Source organism: Engystomops pustulosus, chromosome 3 (genome assembly GCF_040894005.1).
Source record: "Engystomops pustulosus chromosome 3, aEngPut4.maternal, whole genome shotgun sequence".
Classification (NCBI taxonomy): Eukaryota; Metazoa; Chordata; class Amphibia; order Anura; family Leptodactylidae; genus Engystomops; species Engystomops pustulosus.
This window is the reverse complement of record NC_092413.1, coordinates 145,537,240-145,557,093: the sequence shown is the minus strand read 5'-3', so window position 1 is coordinate 145,557,093 and position 19,854 is coordinate 145,537,240. Positions and strand designations below refer to the sequence as shown.

General features: G+C 42.1%; 1 protein-coding gene and 1 non-coding gene across 5 annotated transcripts; both read left to right on the top strand.

Annotated features, from left to right (window-relative positions):
* The first annotated feature begins 5,778 nt into the window (after window positions 1-5,778).
* NCL (nucleolin) lies at window positions 5,779-15,839 on the top strand. Of its 4 annotated transcripts, none has more exons than XM_072142457.1 (16): window positions 5,779-5,940; window positions 6,650-6,748; window positions 7,293-7,515; window positions 8,085-8,180; window positions 8,798-8,878; window positions 11,876-12,055; window positions 12,134-12,226; window positions 12,972-13,095; window positions 13,179-13,324; window positions 13,430-13,556; window positions 13,816-13,979; window positions 14,214-14,334; window positions 14,444-14,574; window positions 14,680-14,812; window positions 15,062-15,318; window positions 15,396-15,839. In XM_072142457.1, the coding sequence occupies exons 1-16, from the start codon at window positions 5,923-5,925 to the stop codon at window positions 15,434-15,436; spliced, it is 2,034 nt and encodes a 677-aa protein (XP_071998558.1). In that variant the 5' UTR covers window positions 5,779-5,922; the 3' UTR covers window positions 15,437-15,839. The 4 variants fall into 4 exon arrangements, with proteins under 4 accessions (XP_071998558.1, XP_071998556.1, XP_071998555.1 ...); XM_072142455.1 differs by lacking the exon at window positions 5,779-5,940 and adding an exon at window positions 6,249-6,545 and having other exon boundaries at window positions 13,816-13,976; XM_072142454.1 differs by lacking the exon at window positions 5,779-5,940 and adding an exon at window positions 6,249-6,545.
* Window positions 8,653-8,723, top strand: LOC140123285 (small nucleolar RNA SNORD82). The gene has a single exon (XR_011854615.1). It is a non-coding gene; the product is annotated as a small nucleolar RNA SNORD82 (small nucleolar RNA).
* Window positions 15,840-19,854: the final 4,015 nt, after the last annotated feature.

Here is a 19,854-nt window from a genome sequence, read left to right as displayed (position 1 = left end):
GGGGTCGTATGCAAGTCGAGTGTTCTTAAGTAGGGGACCGCCTGTACATCAAAATGGAGGTGAAATTTAGAATGGTCACATTTTGTCGGTTATACGTTCATTTAACCCCAAAACTTACACATTTCAAAAGATAAAAAGCGAAAACTCAACATACAATTTCTCCCGAGTACAGAGACCCCCCCCCCCCCCAAACGTGGCCGTTACTTGTTTTATGGACACACAACGAGGCGCAAAACGGAGAGAGCGACCTGCAGCTGCCAGGATTTTAGTTTCCTAATTGTCCCCTTTTGTATGCTTTAAAGCAGTGATGGCAAACCTTTTAGAGGCCGAGTGCCCAAACTACAACAATGACCCGCTTATTTATCGCAAAGTGCCAACACAGAAATTTAATTTGTGATTTATACTCCCTGCTCTGTCACAGTTTTCATTGATACCAGCAGCGAGGACACCAATAAAGCAGAAAATAGTCCCAGGTAGCGCTGTAACTTTAAAATAGCTCTGTGCACAGAAAGTCCTGGGCTGTCTGGGACTGCAGGAAGATACCTGGAGTCGTCTCTGGTGATGGCCTGAGTGCCCACAGAAAGGGCTCCGAGTGCCACCTCTGGCACCAGTGCCATAGGTTAGCCATCACTGCTTTAAAGTTTTAGCTTTTCTGTTATTGGGGCCATGTGATGGCATTTTTTCGTGGGATGAGATGCTTTTTCTGGTGTTACCATTTTGGGGTTGGTATCACCTATTGATGAAAATTTATGAACTTTTTTTTTTGAGGGCAGGAGTAGAAAAGCATCAATTCTGTACTGGATTTTTTTTTTTTTTTGGGTGTTCACCGTATATCCTAATAATCATGTTATCTTTACTCTGTGGGTTAATACGATTACGGCGATACTATACTTGAATATTTTTTCTTACGTTTTACTGAATTTGCCAAATAAAACCCTAATGTGAGTAAAAATCTATCATTTGTGCATTGCCATCTTCCAAGTGGCATAACATTTGGCTGCAGAGCTGGTTGATGGCTTGTTTTTTGCGGGACATATTGTACTTTGCAACAGTATCATTCTGGAGTACATTTTTTGTTTATCACTTTTCCATTTTTGTGGGATTAAATAGGTAAAAATCATAATTTTTGGCAGGTTTTTAACGGCGTTCCTAGTGCGGGTTCAATAATAATTTACTTTTATTCTACAGGTTGTTACAGACGCGGTGGTACTATATGTGGGATTTGTGTTACGATTTAGACTTTTTTATGTATTTATACACTTTTATTATTTCCACAATGGGACATGAACAAGCAATCATCTGCTTTTTCATGATAATACTCTGCAATACTGATGTATTGCAGGGTATTAGGTGTGTCAGCCTATGCACATAGGCCGACACTGTGCCTTGATGTCATAGACGCCATCTTATAGGCACCGCCCGCCATAAGAACGATCAGAGGCCGGGGCGAGCCTGGGTGTTACTACAGGCACCCCGTGTATCCCGATGCCGGTTTGAATCAGATCTTGAGCTGATATATCGGACGATGAGCATTAAGTCACTGCGCTCAGCGTCCCGATATATCAGACAGAGTGCTAAGGGGTTACAATTCCTAGTACCATGTAATCAAGAATAACCAATAAGCAAGTATCCATTTATATTATTTGTCATCTTACTTCCACTGCTTTGATATTTGGGCGTAGGTATTAGATTTTCCAAATAGATTACAAAGCTCATACATGGAATTTTTTATTTCCTTTTCGTCTGTTCGGCAGCACACATATGGCATTCTTCCCCTAGGTACAACTCAGAAGAGGACAGGTTAACAAGCAGTAGTAGACAATTAAACAGTTAGTGTCTTGGCTGACTCCACCTATATAAGGCCGGAGCACACACACAACCCTTGTATTTCTTTTTCTCTTAGGTATTAGAGAAGAACACTTGGCTGGACCGTCCCGGGCTGTATACCCTTGCGTGCGGTCTCTTGTCCTGGAGGAGCCTGTACAGCTATCCTGTCTTTACTGGGGAAATAGCTGAGGCTGCGGTGTGTATCGGCCACCCGGTACCCGGAGCATGAGATCGTTCCTGCATCACATACCTGCTGAGCCTTATGGTTCATTAACCCTGCGTGCCTCAACATCAGACGCCTGGGTCGCCTCCTGCATAGGCCGCAGCCAGGTAAGAGCCTGTACAGCTATCCTGTCCTTACAGGAGTAATGGCTCAGACTGTGTTAAGTATCTACCACACATCACTGACACGAGATCCTCCTGCTGGCTCTTATGGTTCATCAACCCTGCGTGCCTCACCATCGGACACCTGGATCGCCTGCTGCATAGGCTGCAGCCCAGGTAAGAGCCCGTACAGCTATCCTGTCCTTATAGGGGTAATAATTCAGACTGCGTTGAGTATCTACCACACATCACGGACACATGAGATCGCTCCTGCATCTCCTACCCGCTGGGCCTTGAGGTTCATTAACCCCGTTTGCCTCCCCATCGGTCGCCTCCAGCATAGGCCGCCCAGCGCTGCTCCTGGTATTAACAATTTGTTCATCTGGATGGAGGCAGCACATTGTATCAGTGAATAAATTCCAGACTGTATACCAGGCCCTGCTGAAGAACCTGTATGCAGTCAATCACCCCATTCGACACCACTTTTTACCAGATTGTATCTGGTTAAAGGGGGCATGGTGATCCGGGCAGGGGCAGGGTTAAGGTGAGCCATCGGCTTACATCGTTCACGAACAAGACCCGGCTCGTTCGGGCACGACACATCACTAATATATGCATAGAGAAGTATGGGTAGAGCACGGAAAGGTTCTCACAGGAGGCAGACACAGGTACAAATACATGTAGAGATATGTCGAATGGAAGAGATTTATTTAAAAGTGGCCAACCCCTTTAATTATGTCTTTTTTAAGCCATTCAGAAGGACTTTGTTGCAGTTTGGATCAATGTCCTGCTTCATAACCCATATGCACTTCAGCTTGTGGTCACAGTTGGTCTGATATTTTCCTTCAGGATTTGTTAGTAGACAACAGAATTCATAGTTTCATTCACAGCAAGTCTTACAGGTCTTGAAGCAGCAAAACTGCCACAGATCATCACACTACCACACTAGCAAGTATTACTGTTGGTATGATGTTCAACTTTCATCTAATCAGTCAACAGCATCTTCTGCCAAAAGTTTTGGGGGTCAACAAGATGTTTTCAGGCAAAACCAAGTCAAGCTTTTGTGTTTTTTTTTTTTTTTGCACAGCAGTGGTTTTCATTGTGGAACTCTGCCATGCAGGCAATTTTTGCTTGGTCTCGCTCTCAGGGCTCTTGCAACCAAATAAGTGCGTGCAGCCCATGTAAATGTGCCGTATAGTGGTACGATCCCATAGTCTGCACACAGAGCAAAGGAAGGGATTCACCAGAACTATATTTACTATTACAGTTAGAAGGAAAGACCTCTGTCAAGTTAGACATGCAGTTCTTTGGATGTTGTTGTGACTGCTTAGATGATTCATTGCTGCACTCTTAGGGGTAATTTTGGATGGTCAGCAACCCCCGGGAAGATTCACCACCATTCCAGGTTTTCTACATTTTTCAATAATGGATCTCACTGCAGTTCTCTCGAGTCCCCAAGCTTTAGAGATGGCTTTATAACCTTTTCCAGACCTCATTTGTTCCCAAAATTTATTTGGATATCACCGCGTCGTTTAGTTTCTGAGAATCTTTTAATCTATTTCACCGTCAGGTAGGTCCTACTTTAGCGCTTCCTTGAAAATAGGTGTAGCAGTAATCTGGCCTAAGGAAATTGAACTCAGATTCCCAAAGTTGTGAGGAAACACACAGGGCCCTATAGGCTTGATAATAAACAAACAATCGTAATTTAAAAACTGAATTTGTGTTATATTTGTCCAAATTGTAACTGAAAGGATACTGGCATTGCAATGTATATCCTGCTGTATAGCTGTAGATGGCAGCATATATAGCAGTGATAGTGAACCTTTTAGAGACAGAGTGCCCAAACAACAACAGTACCCACTTCTTTATTGCAAAGTGCCAACATTGCAATTTCAGTAGTAACTTATAGCACCCTGCTCTGTCATAGCATTCAATCGTATCAGTGTCCTGACGACACTAAGGGGTCATTCACACTGCCGTCTGCAGGGATGTAAATGCGACCGCATATACGTCCCCATAGAAGGTGCCACACACACGTGTGGCACCGTTCCCTGACGCACACCGGGAAAAGATAGAAAATGCCCTCTCTTTTGCCTGGTGTGCGGACGAGCGCCGCTGTTTCCTATGGAGGGAGGAGAGGCCACCTCCTCTCCAGCACACGGCGGGCATACCGCGTGTGAATGCAGCCTAATAAAGTAGCAAAAAAATTCTGTGAATCATTTTAGTTCTAATTGTCACCCAGCTGTGTCCACACCATCTCTCTCCTCCAGTAGTCTCAGGTCCAGGATGTGTTTGAAAATAGAACAAAGCACAGAACGTCCAGAAAGTTATGGGGAGGCCATGGATAACAAATATAAGATTACCACAGTAATGGCACCTGGGTCTATGTGTAAGCACAACTAGCTTGATTTTCCTTTAAGTCCACTTGCACAGGACTGTATATCTAACATTAAAAAGATGGAATGTTAAAATTTATATTTTATAACAGCCCTATCAGTTAAGGTAAGATGCTGGCAATAGTTTCCCTTATACATAACACCAGGCAAGTCTACAATCAGGTAAACTAGCTTTTAATCAAAATTGTTAAACTCCACATTTTCTGTACGAACACTCACCGCTTCTCCTCAGAGCCTGCAACTACTGGAAGAGACTTATCTGCAGCTCCCTGGACTTTACACCCAAGAGTCCTTGGCTCCCTACAGGTGGGTGCTGCACGAGCCTCTGCAGGGGCTCCAGGGTGCCATCTTACTACTAAGAGGAGTAACAAACGCTGGAGTTTCTTTACATCATAGTAAGAGACGCCGACCCTGTCCAAAACCGAGACAGAATAACCACTTACCACAAAGGTGTAGAGCAGCGCTCAGCATGCCCATACATTATACTGACTATGGGCTGTCCGCTCAAGCTACTGCTGAGACACTTCTAAGGAACTTCCTCGCCGCAAAGCCAGAAGCAAAGCTGTATAGTGAGGGGGGCACGAGGCTGTCCCGTAACGCTAGTGTGGACACAGCCAACATGCCACTGCAGGAAAATAAAGAGTTAATAGGAAATATCAGCGCGCGGACACCAAGCACCTCACAAGCCGAAACACCACCGAGACATCACCGGGTCACAGTTAATCATGAGGAGCGTTACTGCCCACCTCATATATTAGCACTACAGTCCTGGCAAACCCTAAAAACCACACAGACCCCTTCCTACACGGATAACTATGTGCCGACCCACAGAAAGGATTCAGAACCGCAGGTAAAGGCAACGCTGTAGCCGAAGCGCTACATATAATTATGCAAAGACTTTCTTAATAATGAACGGACCGCATATAAACGCGCACCACTCTCCGTGGTTGTCTGCCGCCCGAGACTCAGGTAACCACGTGGGACTCCCCTACTACGGCGCCATCTTGGCATCAGAGAGAACCACATGGTAAATATACTCAAAATGGCTACGAAAAGCGTGGCGCTCGGCTCGCTCATTGGTCGGACACAGTCTCGCAGGCTCATTAGCTTGGGGCGTGCATTCCAAATCGGATCTCTTGCCTGTCATTGGTCACACGTTCTCAAAGGATCGGATGGGTGGGGCGAGTCGGGGGCGGCGACTGTCCCCCTCGTCACTTACAGATTGGCTACTGGTAGACACGTGACTATCGGTCTTTATTAGCCGCTTCTCCAGCCTTTCGCCTGCAGTCGGTTTCTAGACACAGACGCCTCCGGTACTTCTTCCTCTACAGGCATTTTAGTTCACTATCCAGAGATCCCCAACTTGACCGCCGACATGGTGAGATTATCCAAGGTAATGTACGAGGTTTGCTATTATTATCAGTCTGCGGCTAATAACATCTACTTTTCGATGCGTTTACTTTACACGCTTGCACTTATTTATATGCAGCTTGGTGATCTATTCGGGTGGTGTTTGATCAGCGACTGTAATGGGGTTGGGAAGGTACAGATTTTCTGGCCTGGTTTCTCTCGGCCTTAAGGGAGAACTGCACTACGCATGCGTGCTATGTAAGTGCCGCGCGCGGTACGAGGTGCGTGACGTCAGGCGGTTAAGGATGCTCTTCTTGGGCTCATACTGGTTAATTACGTGATTTCGTTTTGGCAATTCGCGATGCCATGTTGGTGCGGTGTGAGTGCTGGCCGGGGCTCGGGATATCTACTGAAGGTGTGCGTGGGCCTCCGGCGCCATTTTGTTTTCCCGCTCGAAGACCTTCTCACGTGTGCGCCGCTCACTTCCGCCCCTCTCGCACAACCCGCGTGGCCGCCGGTGACGCGGGGGGAGCTCCACGTGGCCGCAGAGGCCGACCCACCACGTGCTGCGTACACGGAGGCCGGCGGCGGCGTAGCACGTGCTCTGCCCACACTAGTCAGTCACTATATCTGACCACCTTCGCAGCTGTAAATCTCTGCTTATCTGTGCTCATGTTACCCGCACCTTATTTATTTTGACTCTTATAAAACTTCTAGTAACATTTTGTTTGTACATTTGCTGTGTTTTTCAGAAGCAGGGAGCTAAAGCACAGGGTACACCTAAGAAGCCCCCTCCTCCCCAGGAGGTGGATGACAGCGATGAAGAGATGGAGGACAGTGATGAAGAGCAGGTAAGATGCATGTGCTCTGCATTGCTGTGTCATGGGGACCTATTTTCATATTTCTTACCTATAATCTGCATTTGCTCAGTGGTTCTTAATGATGTTTGCTGCACGTGAAGAGTGACACAAGGCAATTTTTTATGGTTATTTGAGTGTTGGTGTAAATGAGGATATATGTAAAATATGTAGAATACCCTAATTGTAGCCATGTAACATCCATGCTTCAGATTAATTTTTTTGTTCCCGTTGTTTTCCAGTTTCCTTGTGTAATAAGTGCTAGATTCCATGTCACCGTTTCTTTAACTCTTAGAGGAGTTAAAGAAACTGTTTAGCAGGACAATCGGCATATATTTAGCGTTTTATTTTGTTCCAGGATTTATAAATAAGGTGAATATGCAATACTCGGCATGGATCTTGAAGTGTAGTTATCACTTTAATTATTAAAACATTTATTCCCTTAAGTCTGGTGCCTCCAGGCCCTGCCAAACTTCCTGACATTAAGTGTAATCCACTTTAAGCACTTGGGTTTAAAAACATACTTTTATCTTTTCAGATTGTAACTCCTGTGAAGACTCCTTCTAAGAAAGCAGCCACCCCTGCAAAGAAAGCTGCAACACCTGCTAAGGGAGCCACCCCAGCAAAGAAAGCAGCGACTCCTGCTAAGGGAGCCACCCCAGCTAAGAAAGCTGCTGTGACACCCGGGAAGAAGGGTGCTACTCCTGGAGGGGCCAAGAATGGTAAAAAGGCAAAGAAGGAAGAAAGTGAAGAGGAGTCTGGTATGTATTTGCCAAGCTTGAAGGTGTTGTAGTAGTGGTGTTTAATGGCACAATTTCCAACTGCTTTACTAATTTAGAAAATAGACAGTTCACTACATCAACTTTACAACAGCCTATCAATGGTGAAAGCCTAACACATTTAAAGCACTTTATTTATTATGGGAAACTATATTGCACCCACTTAAATATTACACAAGCCGTATAAGGCATCATATGTCTATGTACGACTAATAGGGCTGAAACTTATATTCCTGAGTTAACACGATAGAAACTGTCAACTTGTTCTGTAAAGTCCACCTGTAGCCCTAAAATGATTACTTTTTTATCAGCTCTCCTGTGCCTAATACACTTAAGTGTACTTACAGATATCAATGGTTTATGAATAACTATTTTCATACCTAAGTAGAATTTCACTTCGTAATCTTTGTAAGGAAAGTCTATGAAGTTCATAAAATCGCCTGGTTTAAAAAAGTTGTTGTGACCATGAACTATATTATAAAGTTTGAAAAGCTCACATTTAACTTGAGTTGCGTATTAGAACTTTAGCTTCTTTTTTTTTTTTTTTGTAGAGGATGAATCTGAGGAGGAAGAATCAGAGGAGGAAGAGGAAGAGCCTGTTGCCAAGAAACCAGCTGCCAAAAAAGCTGTAGCTAAAGCAGATAATGGTATGTTAATCAAAAAAATGCACAGAAATGTATGCTGATATTATTGCTTGAATACTGAAAAGTATGTTTATTAAGGTGCAGTCTACAAGCATGGACTAGCATAGCTTTTGCAATCTCATTTTGAGGCTGCCATTTTAGCTTTAGAGAAAATCTACCATCAAAATAGTGCATGATAAACCAGGGGCACTTGCTTATACACTGTTAATCTTCTGTTACCCGATGCCTCCTTTCTTCAACTTTTACAATTGTGCTAATGTGCTTGAAGGGCTTGTGGAGGGGAAAACCTTCTCTGCTCACTGTAACATCCTGAGTCCTACAGGCATATTAGCGTAACTTTGATTTTTAAAAGCAAGGAGGCCACTTACAAGATTCATGATGTCTGGATCAATGAGTAAGTGTCCTTGGTTATCGTGTGCAATTTTGCAAGGTTTCATTTGTCCCTGGCAGCTTTGATTATTTTAACGTTTTGAAAAACACAAATGATGATGGAAATTCAGGGATTTAATACTGAAGAACCTGTGATGAATTGTTCAACTGATGTGTTTTTAATGCTCTATGGGGAGAGTAAATGTTAACCCAAAATAAGAGCATAGCTGATCATATATCAACATTTTTAGACACAAAGTCTACTGCTAAGACGCCAATTTCCAAGAAAACGCCATCTAAAATTGCTCCAGAAGAATCTGAAGATGATGAAGGTAAGATATAACCATACAAATGTCACGGGGCCAAAACTATGCACAAATATAAAGCACAATATAGGCAGTCCTCAGTTTATGTACAAGATGGGGTCCATAGGTTTGTTCTTGAATTTGTATGCAAGTCTAAACTGTTTATTTTGTAATTTTAGTTCTAGACAATTTTTTTTTTTCTTTTTTGCCCCAGTGAAAATTGTTTTTTTGGGACAGAATTTTCAATAAACAGCTGATTATTGCAATCTAAGACTAGTAAAGCATCCAGAGCTTTCACTGGGGGGCAGATGGGGTCAGTCTTTATCTAGGGGTTGTCTGTAAGACCTTGAGGGCGCGTTCACACGTTGCGTTTTGACCTGCGTTTTCATTCCGTTTGAACCGCATATACAACAGCTGAGGAGAGGTGATTTGCCTAATTACATCACTGTTAACGTTTCCGTTTACAAAACGCATCGTAAACGGGATGTTAACGCATGTGTTTTGTTAACAATGCATTTACAAACGTAAACGGTAATGTAATTAGGCAAATTACCTCACATCAGCTGTTGTATATGCGTTTCAAACGCAACCAAAACGCAACGTGTGAACGCGCCCTGAGTAGGCGACTCTGTATAAATGTGTGCATTAGAAGCTACTTGCCAGTGAGCGAACACTCAATGCAAAACATAGAATAAGTATTCAACTAAAAAGAACTTCAGAATGTAGTGGTAAAATACAAAGTGACCCAGTCGAATTCAAATACTTTGTTTAATTTTATCTTAGTTTCCCTAACCAATTAGGTTGTAAATACTTTAATAAATGTGTTGCAGACAGTATTCTCACAAAATAGGTGTTGCCTGGTACCAAGAATACTGCTGACCTGTTCAAACTTTGTGCTGTACAGGAGTGTTGCTCGATAAATCTGTTATGGTACCAGACAAACTGTCTAATCTTGCTCTGCACTTGCCACACTTATAATTATGCTCCAGTGTTCATAGGGTATTACTTTTACGTTTCTCCAGAAATCATGGCTTTTAAGACCAGGTTTGTTTTCTCCTGAGGTAGACATAAATGTGGTTATTTCTCCTGGCCAAACTGCCCTACAAGGCAACCTTGGTGTTAAAAATATTCCTGTTAAGATATGATTGGAATATTAAGTCCTACTGTCAGCTTGAATACATTCCCCAGTCACGTTCATTGATGCTCGCATCTCTTGGCGTTTGGCACCATGTATGGGCCCTGGCTCCTCCACCAGTTGGATTCTTGGGTTTAAAACCAGCTGTGCAGCCTTAAAGGGGTATTCCAGGAATAAGTATAATTCATATATAAATGGGTACTCAAAATATAAGCTAATGTGTAATTAGTTATTTAAAATTTTGCTCCCCTTAGCAGAAAATTCTGATGACATAGACTGTGATGGGGAATTAAAATGTTACTGGCCCTTTAATCAGTCCGTTAATTTCCTCCGCGCGGTCCGTTGCAGAACAGAAGATGGCCGCTGGTCACATGTCCACATCACATGTCTTGCGTCTGCCTGGGCAGGTCATGTGATCACCACTGTTTGGCTGTAGTCGGTTGGTTGCAGTGCATCCAGTATGGTCAGTGTTTTAGTGTGATGGCAGTTACACATCATTACTATGGTAACAGAGCAAGAAACCTGTTAGATCATCACTGGGAGCAGAGCACAAGAGGTAGGAGGAGTTACTGAGAACTAAAGGATCATGGAACTTGTAGTTTCCAGTGGCGGCCATCTTAGTGATAACTCCACCTACTTTAGAGAGGCCATACATTTTGTAAATCATAAAATCAAACTATTTAAAGGGCACCTACCACCACAAATCTACCTATAAAGGTAGATCGGGTGGTAGGTGGATCAATGGGACGTGAGGATAGCCCTTTTTAAGGGCTAATCCTCACGTCCCCGCACTTTTTTGTAAACTTATTACCCTAATATGTTAGTTTTGTTATGCGGCTACTTGGGCGTGGAGTAGCTGCATCTGAGGTTACACGAGGCGGCTACTCCACGCCCCAGTAGCCACTTTACCCCTCCTACTCACCATGTTTGGCGCGCAGCTTCGTCCGCCGATCCTGCCGTCTGCGCATGCGCAGAACAGCAGGCCCGCGCCTGCGCGGTCACTGCTCCGAAGCCGGGGCTGCACGGGCCTGCTGTTCTGCGCAGACGGCAGGATCGGCGGACGAGGGTGCGCAGCTACGAGCAGCTGCGAACATGGTGAGTAGGAGGAGTAAAGTGGCTACCGGGGTGTGGAGTAGCCGCCTCGTGTAACCTCAGATGCGGCTACTCCACGCCCAAGTAGCCGCATAACAAAATTAACATATTAATGTAATAAAAGTTTACAAAAAGTGCGGGGACGTGAGGATTAGCCCTTAAAAGTGCTATCCTCACGTCCCATTGATTCACCTACCACCCGATCTACCTTTTATAGGTAGATTTGTGGTGGTAGGTTTCCTTTAAGCTCCGTTTTGTGACTAATGACATTGAGTATTATTGTATTCATTTATTTATATCATTGGGTTTTTGTGTCAGATGTTCATATTCCCGGAATACCCCTTTAAAGGTTGTCATCTATTCCAGAATTGCAACTTCTAATGAAAATTTTTTTATGGGTTTCTAGATCTATACGTTCCATCAGTTTAGAGGAAGCTGCATGGTTTACTTCCTGTGGCTTGAAACCAGTCCATGGTCATGTGACAATACACAGCTGATTACTCTGATGCGATTCGAGCACTAATAGCATCACATGTCTATGTACTCATTTCTTTATCTACAGTCACCGCCCCTAATCCTGCCTTCTCATGATTACGCCAGAACGCTTAGAGAGTTTGGTGTTTCTAGTATACAGCGCAGCAGTGTCTGCAAGACTTGCCACAGTCCCTGTTGTAGCACAGGGAGCTGCTTACTTTAGTGAGGCATCCATGGGTGTTTTTAAGGGTGACGGGTCCTCTTTAATGTTGTAGATAAAGGTTGATGTCTTATGCTAACACATGAATTTAATTTTATTTCAGATGACGAAGATGATGATGATGATGAAGAGGAGGAGGAAATGGAAGTTGAACCTCCTGTAGCTAAAGGAAAAGCTGCAGCTCCAAAAAAGCAAGAACCTGAAGATGAGGATGACGACGAAGATGATGAGGATGACGACGATGATGATGACGACGAAGAGGATGAGGATGATGAAGAGGAAGGTGTGTGGTACTTCATTGGGTTATTTTTTATATTTTTTTAAACTACTCTTATTTATCTGGGTTTTTGCTATTTTTTAGTAACTGTAAAAGAATCTGGAAAGCGGAAAAAAGAGATGCCAAAAGCCAAAGCAGCGCCTGAGAAAAAGAAACAGAAAACCGAAGGAACTGAAGGTACTAGAGTTGAATTTGGACAGACGTATTTGATAATAAGATACAGAGGTATTTTAGTGAATCTTAGGTCTAGGGCTTCGGGGATCTCCTGGTCCACCAAATAAACGCATCTATGAATAGTGCCCTATAAATCAACCATTTGAAACCATTTTTTTGTTTCATCAAGTTTTACTTCTTTCAAATATATACATGTATTTACATCAATTCATTTTCATTTTCTTAAATCTTATATATTATAAAAAATTTTCGGCTAGTGTACGTACGTCCTAGTGAGTGTGCTATCACATGAATTTTAAAGATATAAAGAAATTCACCTCATTTGGCGTTCTAGTAGTTTTTTTCTTCGCAACACTCACATGTTTGGAGGCCCCAGGGCTGAGACTGCCTTGTCTCTGACTATTGGACAGAGTGGTATCGTCCACCTCCTGTGACGTTTCGAGGGACACTCCCCCTTCCTCAGATGTCTCTGATGTCAGATGTGAGTGTTGCGAAGAAAAAAACTACTAGAATGCCAAATGAGGTGAATTTCTTTATCTTTAAAATTCATGTGATAGCACACTCGCTAGGACGTACGTACACTAGCTGAAAATATGTTATAATATATAAGAAGATTTAAGAAAATGAAAATGAATTGATGTAAATACATGTATATATTTGAAACTAGAGTTGAATTTTACTTTTCCTGCAAGCTTTGATTTGTTTTCAAAATTACTAACCCATACTCATGCGTTTTCGTTTTTTTAAGGTCTGTCAGTCTATGTTGCAAACTTGAATACTTCTATGGACTTTGAGGAATTAAAGGATGGACTGAGAGAGTTTTTCACAAAGAAAGGTCTAACTGTTCAAGATGTCCGACTTGGGGGTGCAAAGTATGTGTATTGTGACTTTCTGAAGTTTTCCATTTTGTTTGTTGATGGCGAACAAAATGCTCAAATATGTTTTTGCCCTGCAGAAAATTTGGCTACGTGGATTTATCTTCTGTTGAAGAGGTTGAGAAGGCGATTGCCCTGTCTGGAAATAAGGTTCTTGGTTCTGAGATTAAAATAGAGAAGGCAAATACACCAGCTGATAAAAACAAGTCTGCTGAAAACAAAAAAGGTATTCAACTTGTGAAAATTAAGATTTTTTTTTTTTTGTATTCTAAATGTGATGGGTGTTTAGGTTCTCCATTCTTCCCAAGTAACACTGTTACATTTTTGACAGAGAGGGACACTCGGACTCTGTTTGTGAAGAACTTGCCATATAGTGCAGGTGTTGAAAACTTGCAAGAGATCTTTGAGGATGCCAAAGAAATACGTATGATTACTGGAAAAGCCGGCATCAGTAGAGGGTGAGTTAATACAATCTAATAAAGCCAAACCAAATAAACTGTGATAAAATGAAAAACCTGTTTTTGTATAAAGCCTTTTGGCTTGGCCATAAGAGTTGCTTACATGGTGATGAAAAATGTACATCCACTGCTATGCAAAACCTAGCTTATGGACATTGCCAGTGAGTGACTGAGAACCTTACAAGCTCTGCTTGTTTGGCTCAAGGAGGTATACTTTATATAAAAAATATTCACTTAAACATTTTATTTCCTTCTCTAGAATGGCATATGTGGAATTTAATAGTGAAGCAGAAGCGGTTAAAGCCATTGAAGAGAAGCAAGGCACAGAAGTTGACGGACGCACTATGTTTATAGACTTCACTGGAGAGAAGAGTCAGGGTCAGGGTAATCGGAATACAGTAGACAGAAGAAGTGGAGGAGGAGGTAGGTTTAGCTCATGTTACATTGAATACCAATCAATTATAACTGGCATTTTATAGCCTTTGGAAGGATCTAAAGACTAAGCAACCACGAAGGCAAGATTCATTTCTCCAGGATTTGCTAAATGATTCATATCTATTAAATATAATTGTGGAAAGCCAACCTAGAGGGGGATTGTTAATATGTAATATCCTGCCATAGAGCAATTGATTACAACTGTGTTTTTGCTTTAAATAGCCAACAAGGTTCTTGTCATAAACAACCTATCTTACAATGCTACGGAAGACACATTGCAGGAAGTTTTTGAGAAGGCAACTTCCATTAGAATACCACAAAACCCTCAAGGAAGATGCAAAGGGTAAGCATTCCTGTATTGTAGAGAACAGTATGGTGTTATAGATCTTAGTCTTTGTGTTTGTGATAGGATGATATGATTTATCATGATATGATATTGATATTTTTTTCAGGTTTGCTTTTGTGCAGTTTGACTCGGTAGAAGATGCAAAGGAGGCCCTAGAAACTCTCAACAACACAGAGGTCGATGGCAGGACAATACGTCTAGAATACTCTCAAGATGGTGGTTCTCAGGGTGGAAGAGGTATGGGATTCACTTCTCCCATAGACTTGTTTTGGAACGAAGCATTTTGTGAACCATTTTGCTGCAGCTGTTGTCTAAACAAACTTTCCCAACTTTTCTGTGCAGGTTCAAGTCAATCAAAAACACTGTTTGTTAAAGGTCTTTCTGAAGATACAACTGAAGAGACCTTAAAAGAAGCATTTGATGGTTCTGTTAATGCCAGAATAGTGACTGACAGAGACACTGGTGCATCAAAGGGGTAAGGGTTTGCACTTTTAGTGCTCAAACTTGTTGGCTGTCAAGACTTCAGACCTTCTCATTGAGCTCTGTCCAGCCATTGTACTGTGACTGCTGATGGATTCGCAAGAGAAGAAAATGAATGATGCACATTAGCTTTTGCGTGCCTCAAGTGAGGTTTGAAATGGCTTAGTGCAACATGGAGAGTAGAATGGGTTTAAGGATATGTTTGTCACTTCTTTCATTAATATTGCATATTTTATCCTCCTAGATTTGGTTTTGTTGATTTTTCATCTGCTGAAGATGCTAAAGCGGCAAAGGAAGCAATGGAGGATGGGGAAATTGATGGAAACAAAGTGACATTAGACTTTGCAAAACCCAAAGGAGAAGGTAGAGGTGGTTTTGGTGGCAGAGGTGGAAGAGGTGGATTCGGTGGCCGTGGTGGTTTTGGTGGCAGAGGTGGAAGAGGTGGATTCGGTAGCCGTGGTGGTTTTGGTGGCAGAGGAGGTGGCCGTGGTGGTTTCAGAGGTAAGGTTTTTTAGATCTTTCAGCAATTGTTTTTAGCACTGGAATTATAGAAATCTCAACTTTTGTTTCTTTTATAGGTAGAGGAGGGCAAAACCAAAGGAAAAAGTTTGATGACTGAATGGTTTGAATCTTTTGTCTCCAAATATCAAGCCATCTCCCTTAAGTGAAAGGACTCTGAGGGGAGAAGGGGGGCTATTTGTTTGCTCTCCTTTTCACTCCCAAATACAATATAAATATACAGAGCCTACTATGTGGACATTCCAATGTGGAGACCTACCTTTTCCTGTTGACACCTGGACAACATCATTTCATGGAAGATGACTGTATATCTTACAGACTTTGTTTTTTTTTCCCTTTTTTTAAAGTGTGTGTGAGACCCTGTAATGAACTTGTCAACTTGTGTTTTACCTACTGTACATTTATATATTTTCCTTCAAATCCTGTAGTATTGCTCTAAATGCAGAATGTTCTGGTATGTGCTTAAGCAACATGTCTTCAAATTAAAAGTCCTCATCTGGTTATGTTTTAGTAATTTCATATTCTATTTAAGCATTTCATTGTATATGGTATTTTATCCAGATATCTGCCCATATAGGAGTACTATAAGAGAAATTGTACTTGAATTGGAGCTTTTTACCATGCTCATGCAGCATGCTTGACCTCTTACCAAACCTAACCTTTTCAGAAACCCCTAATCCAGTGTTGTGATTTGTATTTTTTTCCTTCTAGCAGCTACTCTTTGCAGTCCATTTACAGCTGCCTTGAGAATTCCTATGATTCTTTTCTCTAGAATGGTATCTATGTAATTTCTGCAAGTATTGTCGGTTGTGATGGATTGATGACATTCAACAGATATTGGTAGACAGATTGGAAGGCAAAAAGCCTAACTGGAAAGGGCCTTTTTGTGCTCATGACTTTGCTGATAACAATTACCAGTTTTACATGTTGTTCTCATTTCAGAGAACACTTCTATGTATAAAATTTAAATGGAGACTACAAGGGTTTAAATTTAATATAAAGCTTTTTATTAAGCGTTTTCATCCAAAAATGCATTCAAAACTTTATGGCATTGGCTTTTTTGGTATGAGGCATTTAAAGATGGTGTTGAGATGCTGTGGGGTGGGGGGGGGGAATAAAGGATTTCTAGTGCTAGGAAAAGTCAATGGCAGACAATACTAACTACTTGGCCTGTAAAATTGCTGTGCCCTGTGGTGTTCAGCACCACGACTAGGTGTAATAGTGCCAAGGTTCTGAAACTGCTAAATTCCTACTTGGTACTATGTTGAAAGAACACTGTTCCTGAACACCTACCACACATTGAATTGCAACTGAGCAATAAAGCTTTCCTAAATTTTAAGGAAAATGGTGTGTAGTTCTTTTCATGGGGTAGAGTCTGTCTAGTTCATTTTGGGAATGAAAGCTGAATTATATGGCTAGAAATTTAAAGGTTAGGGAATTTGGCCTTTATCATTTCTAAGAGCCAGTTCTTGCCTCAATGTGGTCTTTAGTTATTTTCTTTTAATTTTAAGCCCAAACTTTTAAAACTCCAAACAAATGCAAGTCTTCAGTGTTGCCACTGCTGGGAAGGATGGATCTTGACCAAATTTTGTACCTACCTAATCATATATTCAGTGTCTCTCGATTTAGTCTGATCCAGCTATCAAATCGCATCAGACCCACTTATATAAATCTGCATTGCAACAGTGCTGCTTTATCTTGTAGAGACTAATCTCAGAGTGAACAAAGTACAGTGGTGGTCTTGCATATAACACAAGGAGTCCCTGTCTGCCAGCACTTTTACAGTTGTGTCAGTCTTGAAATTTGGCCTTGCATGATATTTCTGTATGGGTTTTTGTAGGCTGAACAAGTTTGACTGCATAACCCAACATTATTCTCCTTTACATGCAAAAAAAACTGCACGAATGCAACTTGAGATTTGACTGGTGTCCCAAAACTGACATCAACTTGCACCAATTTATTGACACGCTTCAAAGAATACCGTATTTTCCGGACTATAAGGCGCACTTAAAAGCCTTGGATTTCCTTGGAAATCCAAAGTGCGCCTTATAGTCCAGTGCGCCCTATATGAGGGCAGCAGACCCTACTTACATAGGTCCCCGCTACCGGAGACAGCAGATCTCCAGCAGGAACTGCAGACCACGCGGCACGAACAACTTCTGCCGCGTGGTCTGCAGTTCCCACTGGAGATCTGCTGTCTCCGGTAGCGGGGACCTATAATTATGGTCCGCTGCCATCCTCCACCTCCTGCTCACCTTCCCCGCTCACGTCGCGTCTCCGCTACGCCCCCGGACCTCCGCCACGCCCCCGACCCTGCGCCTTATAGTCCGATGCGCCTTATATATGGAATTATTACATATACAAGGCGCATCAGACTGTTGCGCCTTATATTCCGGTGCGCCTAATGGCCTGGAAAATACGGTAGTTCACATGGTGACAGAATTTTGTGATAGTCCAGATTGAGTGCAATTAGTGACGGAGCATTTAATTCCTTCCCGACGATGCACTTTTTCGTTTTTGCATTCTCATTCTTTCATTCCCCACCTTCAAAAATTGAAGTTTTTTTTTTTTTCCATGTACCGAGCTGTGTGATGGAGGTATTGAATATTACATCCGGTATACTGGTAAGCAGGTAAATACCATATGCAGTGAAATTGGTGTAACAACGCATTCGCACCATACTCTTGTGGGCTTGGATTTTATGGATTTCACTGTAGGCCCCAAATGACATGTGTACTTTATTCTTTGGGTCGGTAAAATTATGGGGATACCAAATTTGGGTTTTGTTTTTATACATTTACAAAATTTTTATTTTCTATCTTCTGGCACTAATTTTTATACTTTTTTGCGACTTTTAAAGTTTTTCAATGCTACCATTTTTAGGACTGCACAACCTTTTGATCCCTTATTGATTTTTATATTTTTCAATGTGCCATTTTCGACTTGGGGTGCTATTTTCCGTTACGGGATTAAATGGAAAAACTTATGTTGATAGGCATTTTCTGATGCGTTGATACCTAATGTGTTTGATTTTTACTGTTTTATGTCAGTTATAGGGAAAGGGGTGTGATTTGAATTCGGTTTTATTATAAATTTTAAAACTTTTTACTTTATTTTTCAGACTTCCTAGAATACGTTGACCTTAGGTTGTCCAATTGATCAAACCATATACAGCCATACTACTGTATGGCTGTATATGGAGATTTTCCTCCTCATTCATTACAATGTGCAAGTTGCGCACATTGCAGTCAATGGATTGAAAAGAGACGGCCTCTAGTCTTTGGAAGACCTGAGGCTGTCATGGCAACAGATAGCCGCTCCCCAATGACATCTTTGAAGCTGCTGGTGGCAATGTACAGGTAAACACCCACAATCGGTGCTAGCATACACATCAAATACTTACCGGCTATGGAGAGGGCTCAGACCTGTACTGTGTTGCAAAAGTATTTATACTTGCTTTGTTACAGCCACAAATTTTTATTTTATTGAATATAATGGCTAAAATTTACTTATGAAATTTTCTATTCCTTGAGTCCAAAGGTAGCACAAGGAACACAGATAATGGGTACAATCCGATATTAGAAATCTGAAAGCTTTGAAATCAGTGGTAGCCCACCTATGGAAGGCAGCACAAAGAACACAATGAGACTTGTAAAGCAGTAAGTTTGTGGGGTGGGATTGACATGGCAGCTGTAGAATTATTGCTATAAATGCCCCTCTTTAGTCATTGAGCCTGAAGAAGGTAGACTAAGACATTGTAGAAGTTTTGCTGATTTAGCCTAATGGGAAGTTATAAGCTTCTCCCCACAACATTGCTAAAGTACCGTATATACTCGAGTATAAGCAGAGACCCCTAATTTTTACCACCAAAAACTGGGAAAACCTATTGACTTGAGTATAAGCAGAGGGTGGGAAATGGATTGGTCACAGACCCCCCCCCCCCCCAAAGTATATAGCCAGCCTCCAGTAGTATACAGCCACCCCAGTAGTATACAGCACTGTCCAGCCTGCCCCCAGTAGTATACAGCACTGCCCAGAATTAAAAAAAAAAAAAACTTACCCCTCCGGTGGCCCCGATCTGCAGCGCTGCTCCCCCGATGTCCGTGCGGGTCCTCTTCTGGCTTCCACGCCCGTCTTCTGTACATTGCGCTGGGCGCCGCCATTGCTGTCTCCCGCGCGGCGCCTAGTATGACGTCATCAGCGGCGCCCAGCGCGATGTACAGAAGGCAGAAGAGGACATTGGGGGAGCAACGCTGCAGATCGGGGCCACCGAAGGGTGAGTATATAAGTTTATTTTTTTAAGTATTTTTTAACTTGTGACTCGTGTATAAGCCGATGGGACGTTTTTCAGCACATTTTTTGTGCTGAAAAACTCGGTTTATACACGAGTATATACGGTCTGTTGACAAAATTGTAGACATACCTAGTTAGGCAGGAAGAAAAAAATCTAATCTGATACTTTTTGTGTAAAAACTACAAAAGTGCTTAATTAAAATTATATTTGCAAGTTTTTGGGGT

Excerpts from the sequence above, each read along its gene's own strand:
- NCL (XM_072142454.1), top strand. The coding sequence starts at position 6,264 with ATGTTGGTGCGGTGTGAGTGCTGGCCGGGGCTCGGGATATCTACTGAA. Across the intron at positions 12,056-12,133 it reads TGAGGATGATGAAGAGGAAG|TAACTGTAAAAGAATCTGGA; the intron begins GTGTGTGGTACT and ends GCTATTTTTTAG. Across the intron at positions 15,319-15,395 it reads TGGCCGTGGTGGTTTCAGAG|GTAGAGGAGGGCAAAACCAA; the intron begins GTAAGGTTTTTT and ends TTTCTTTTATAG.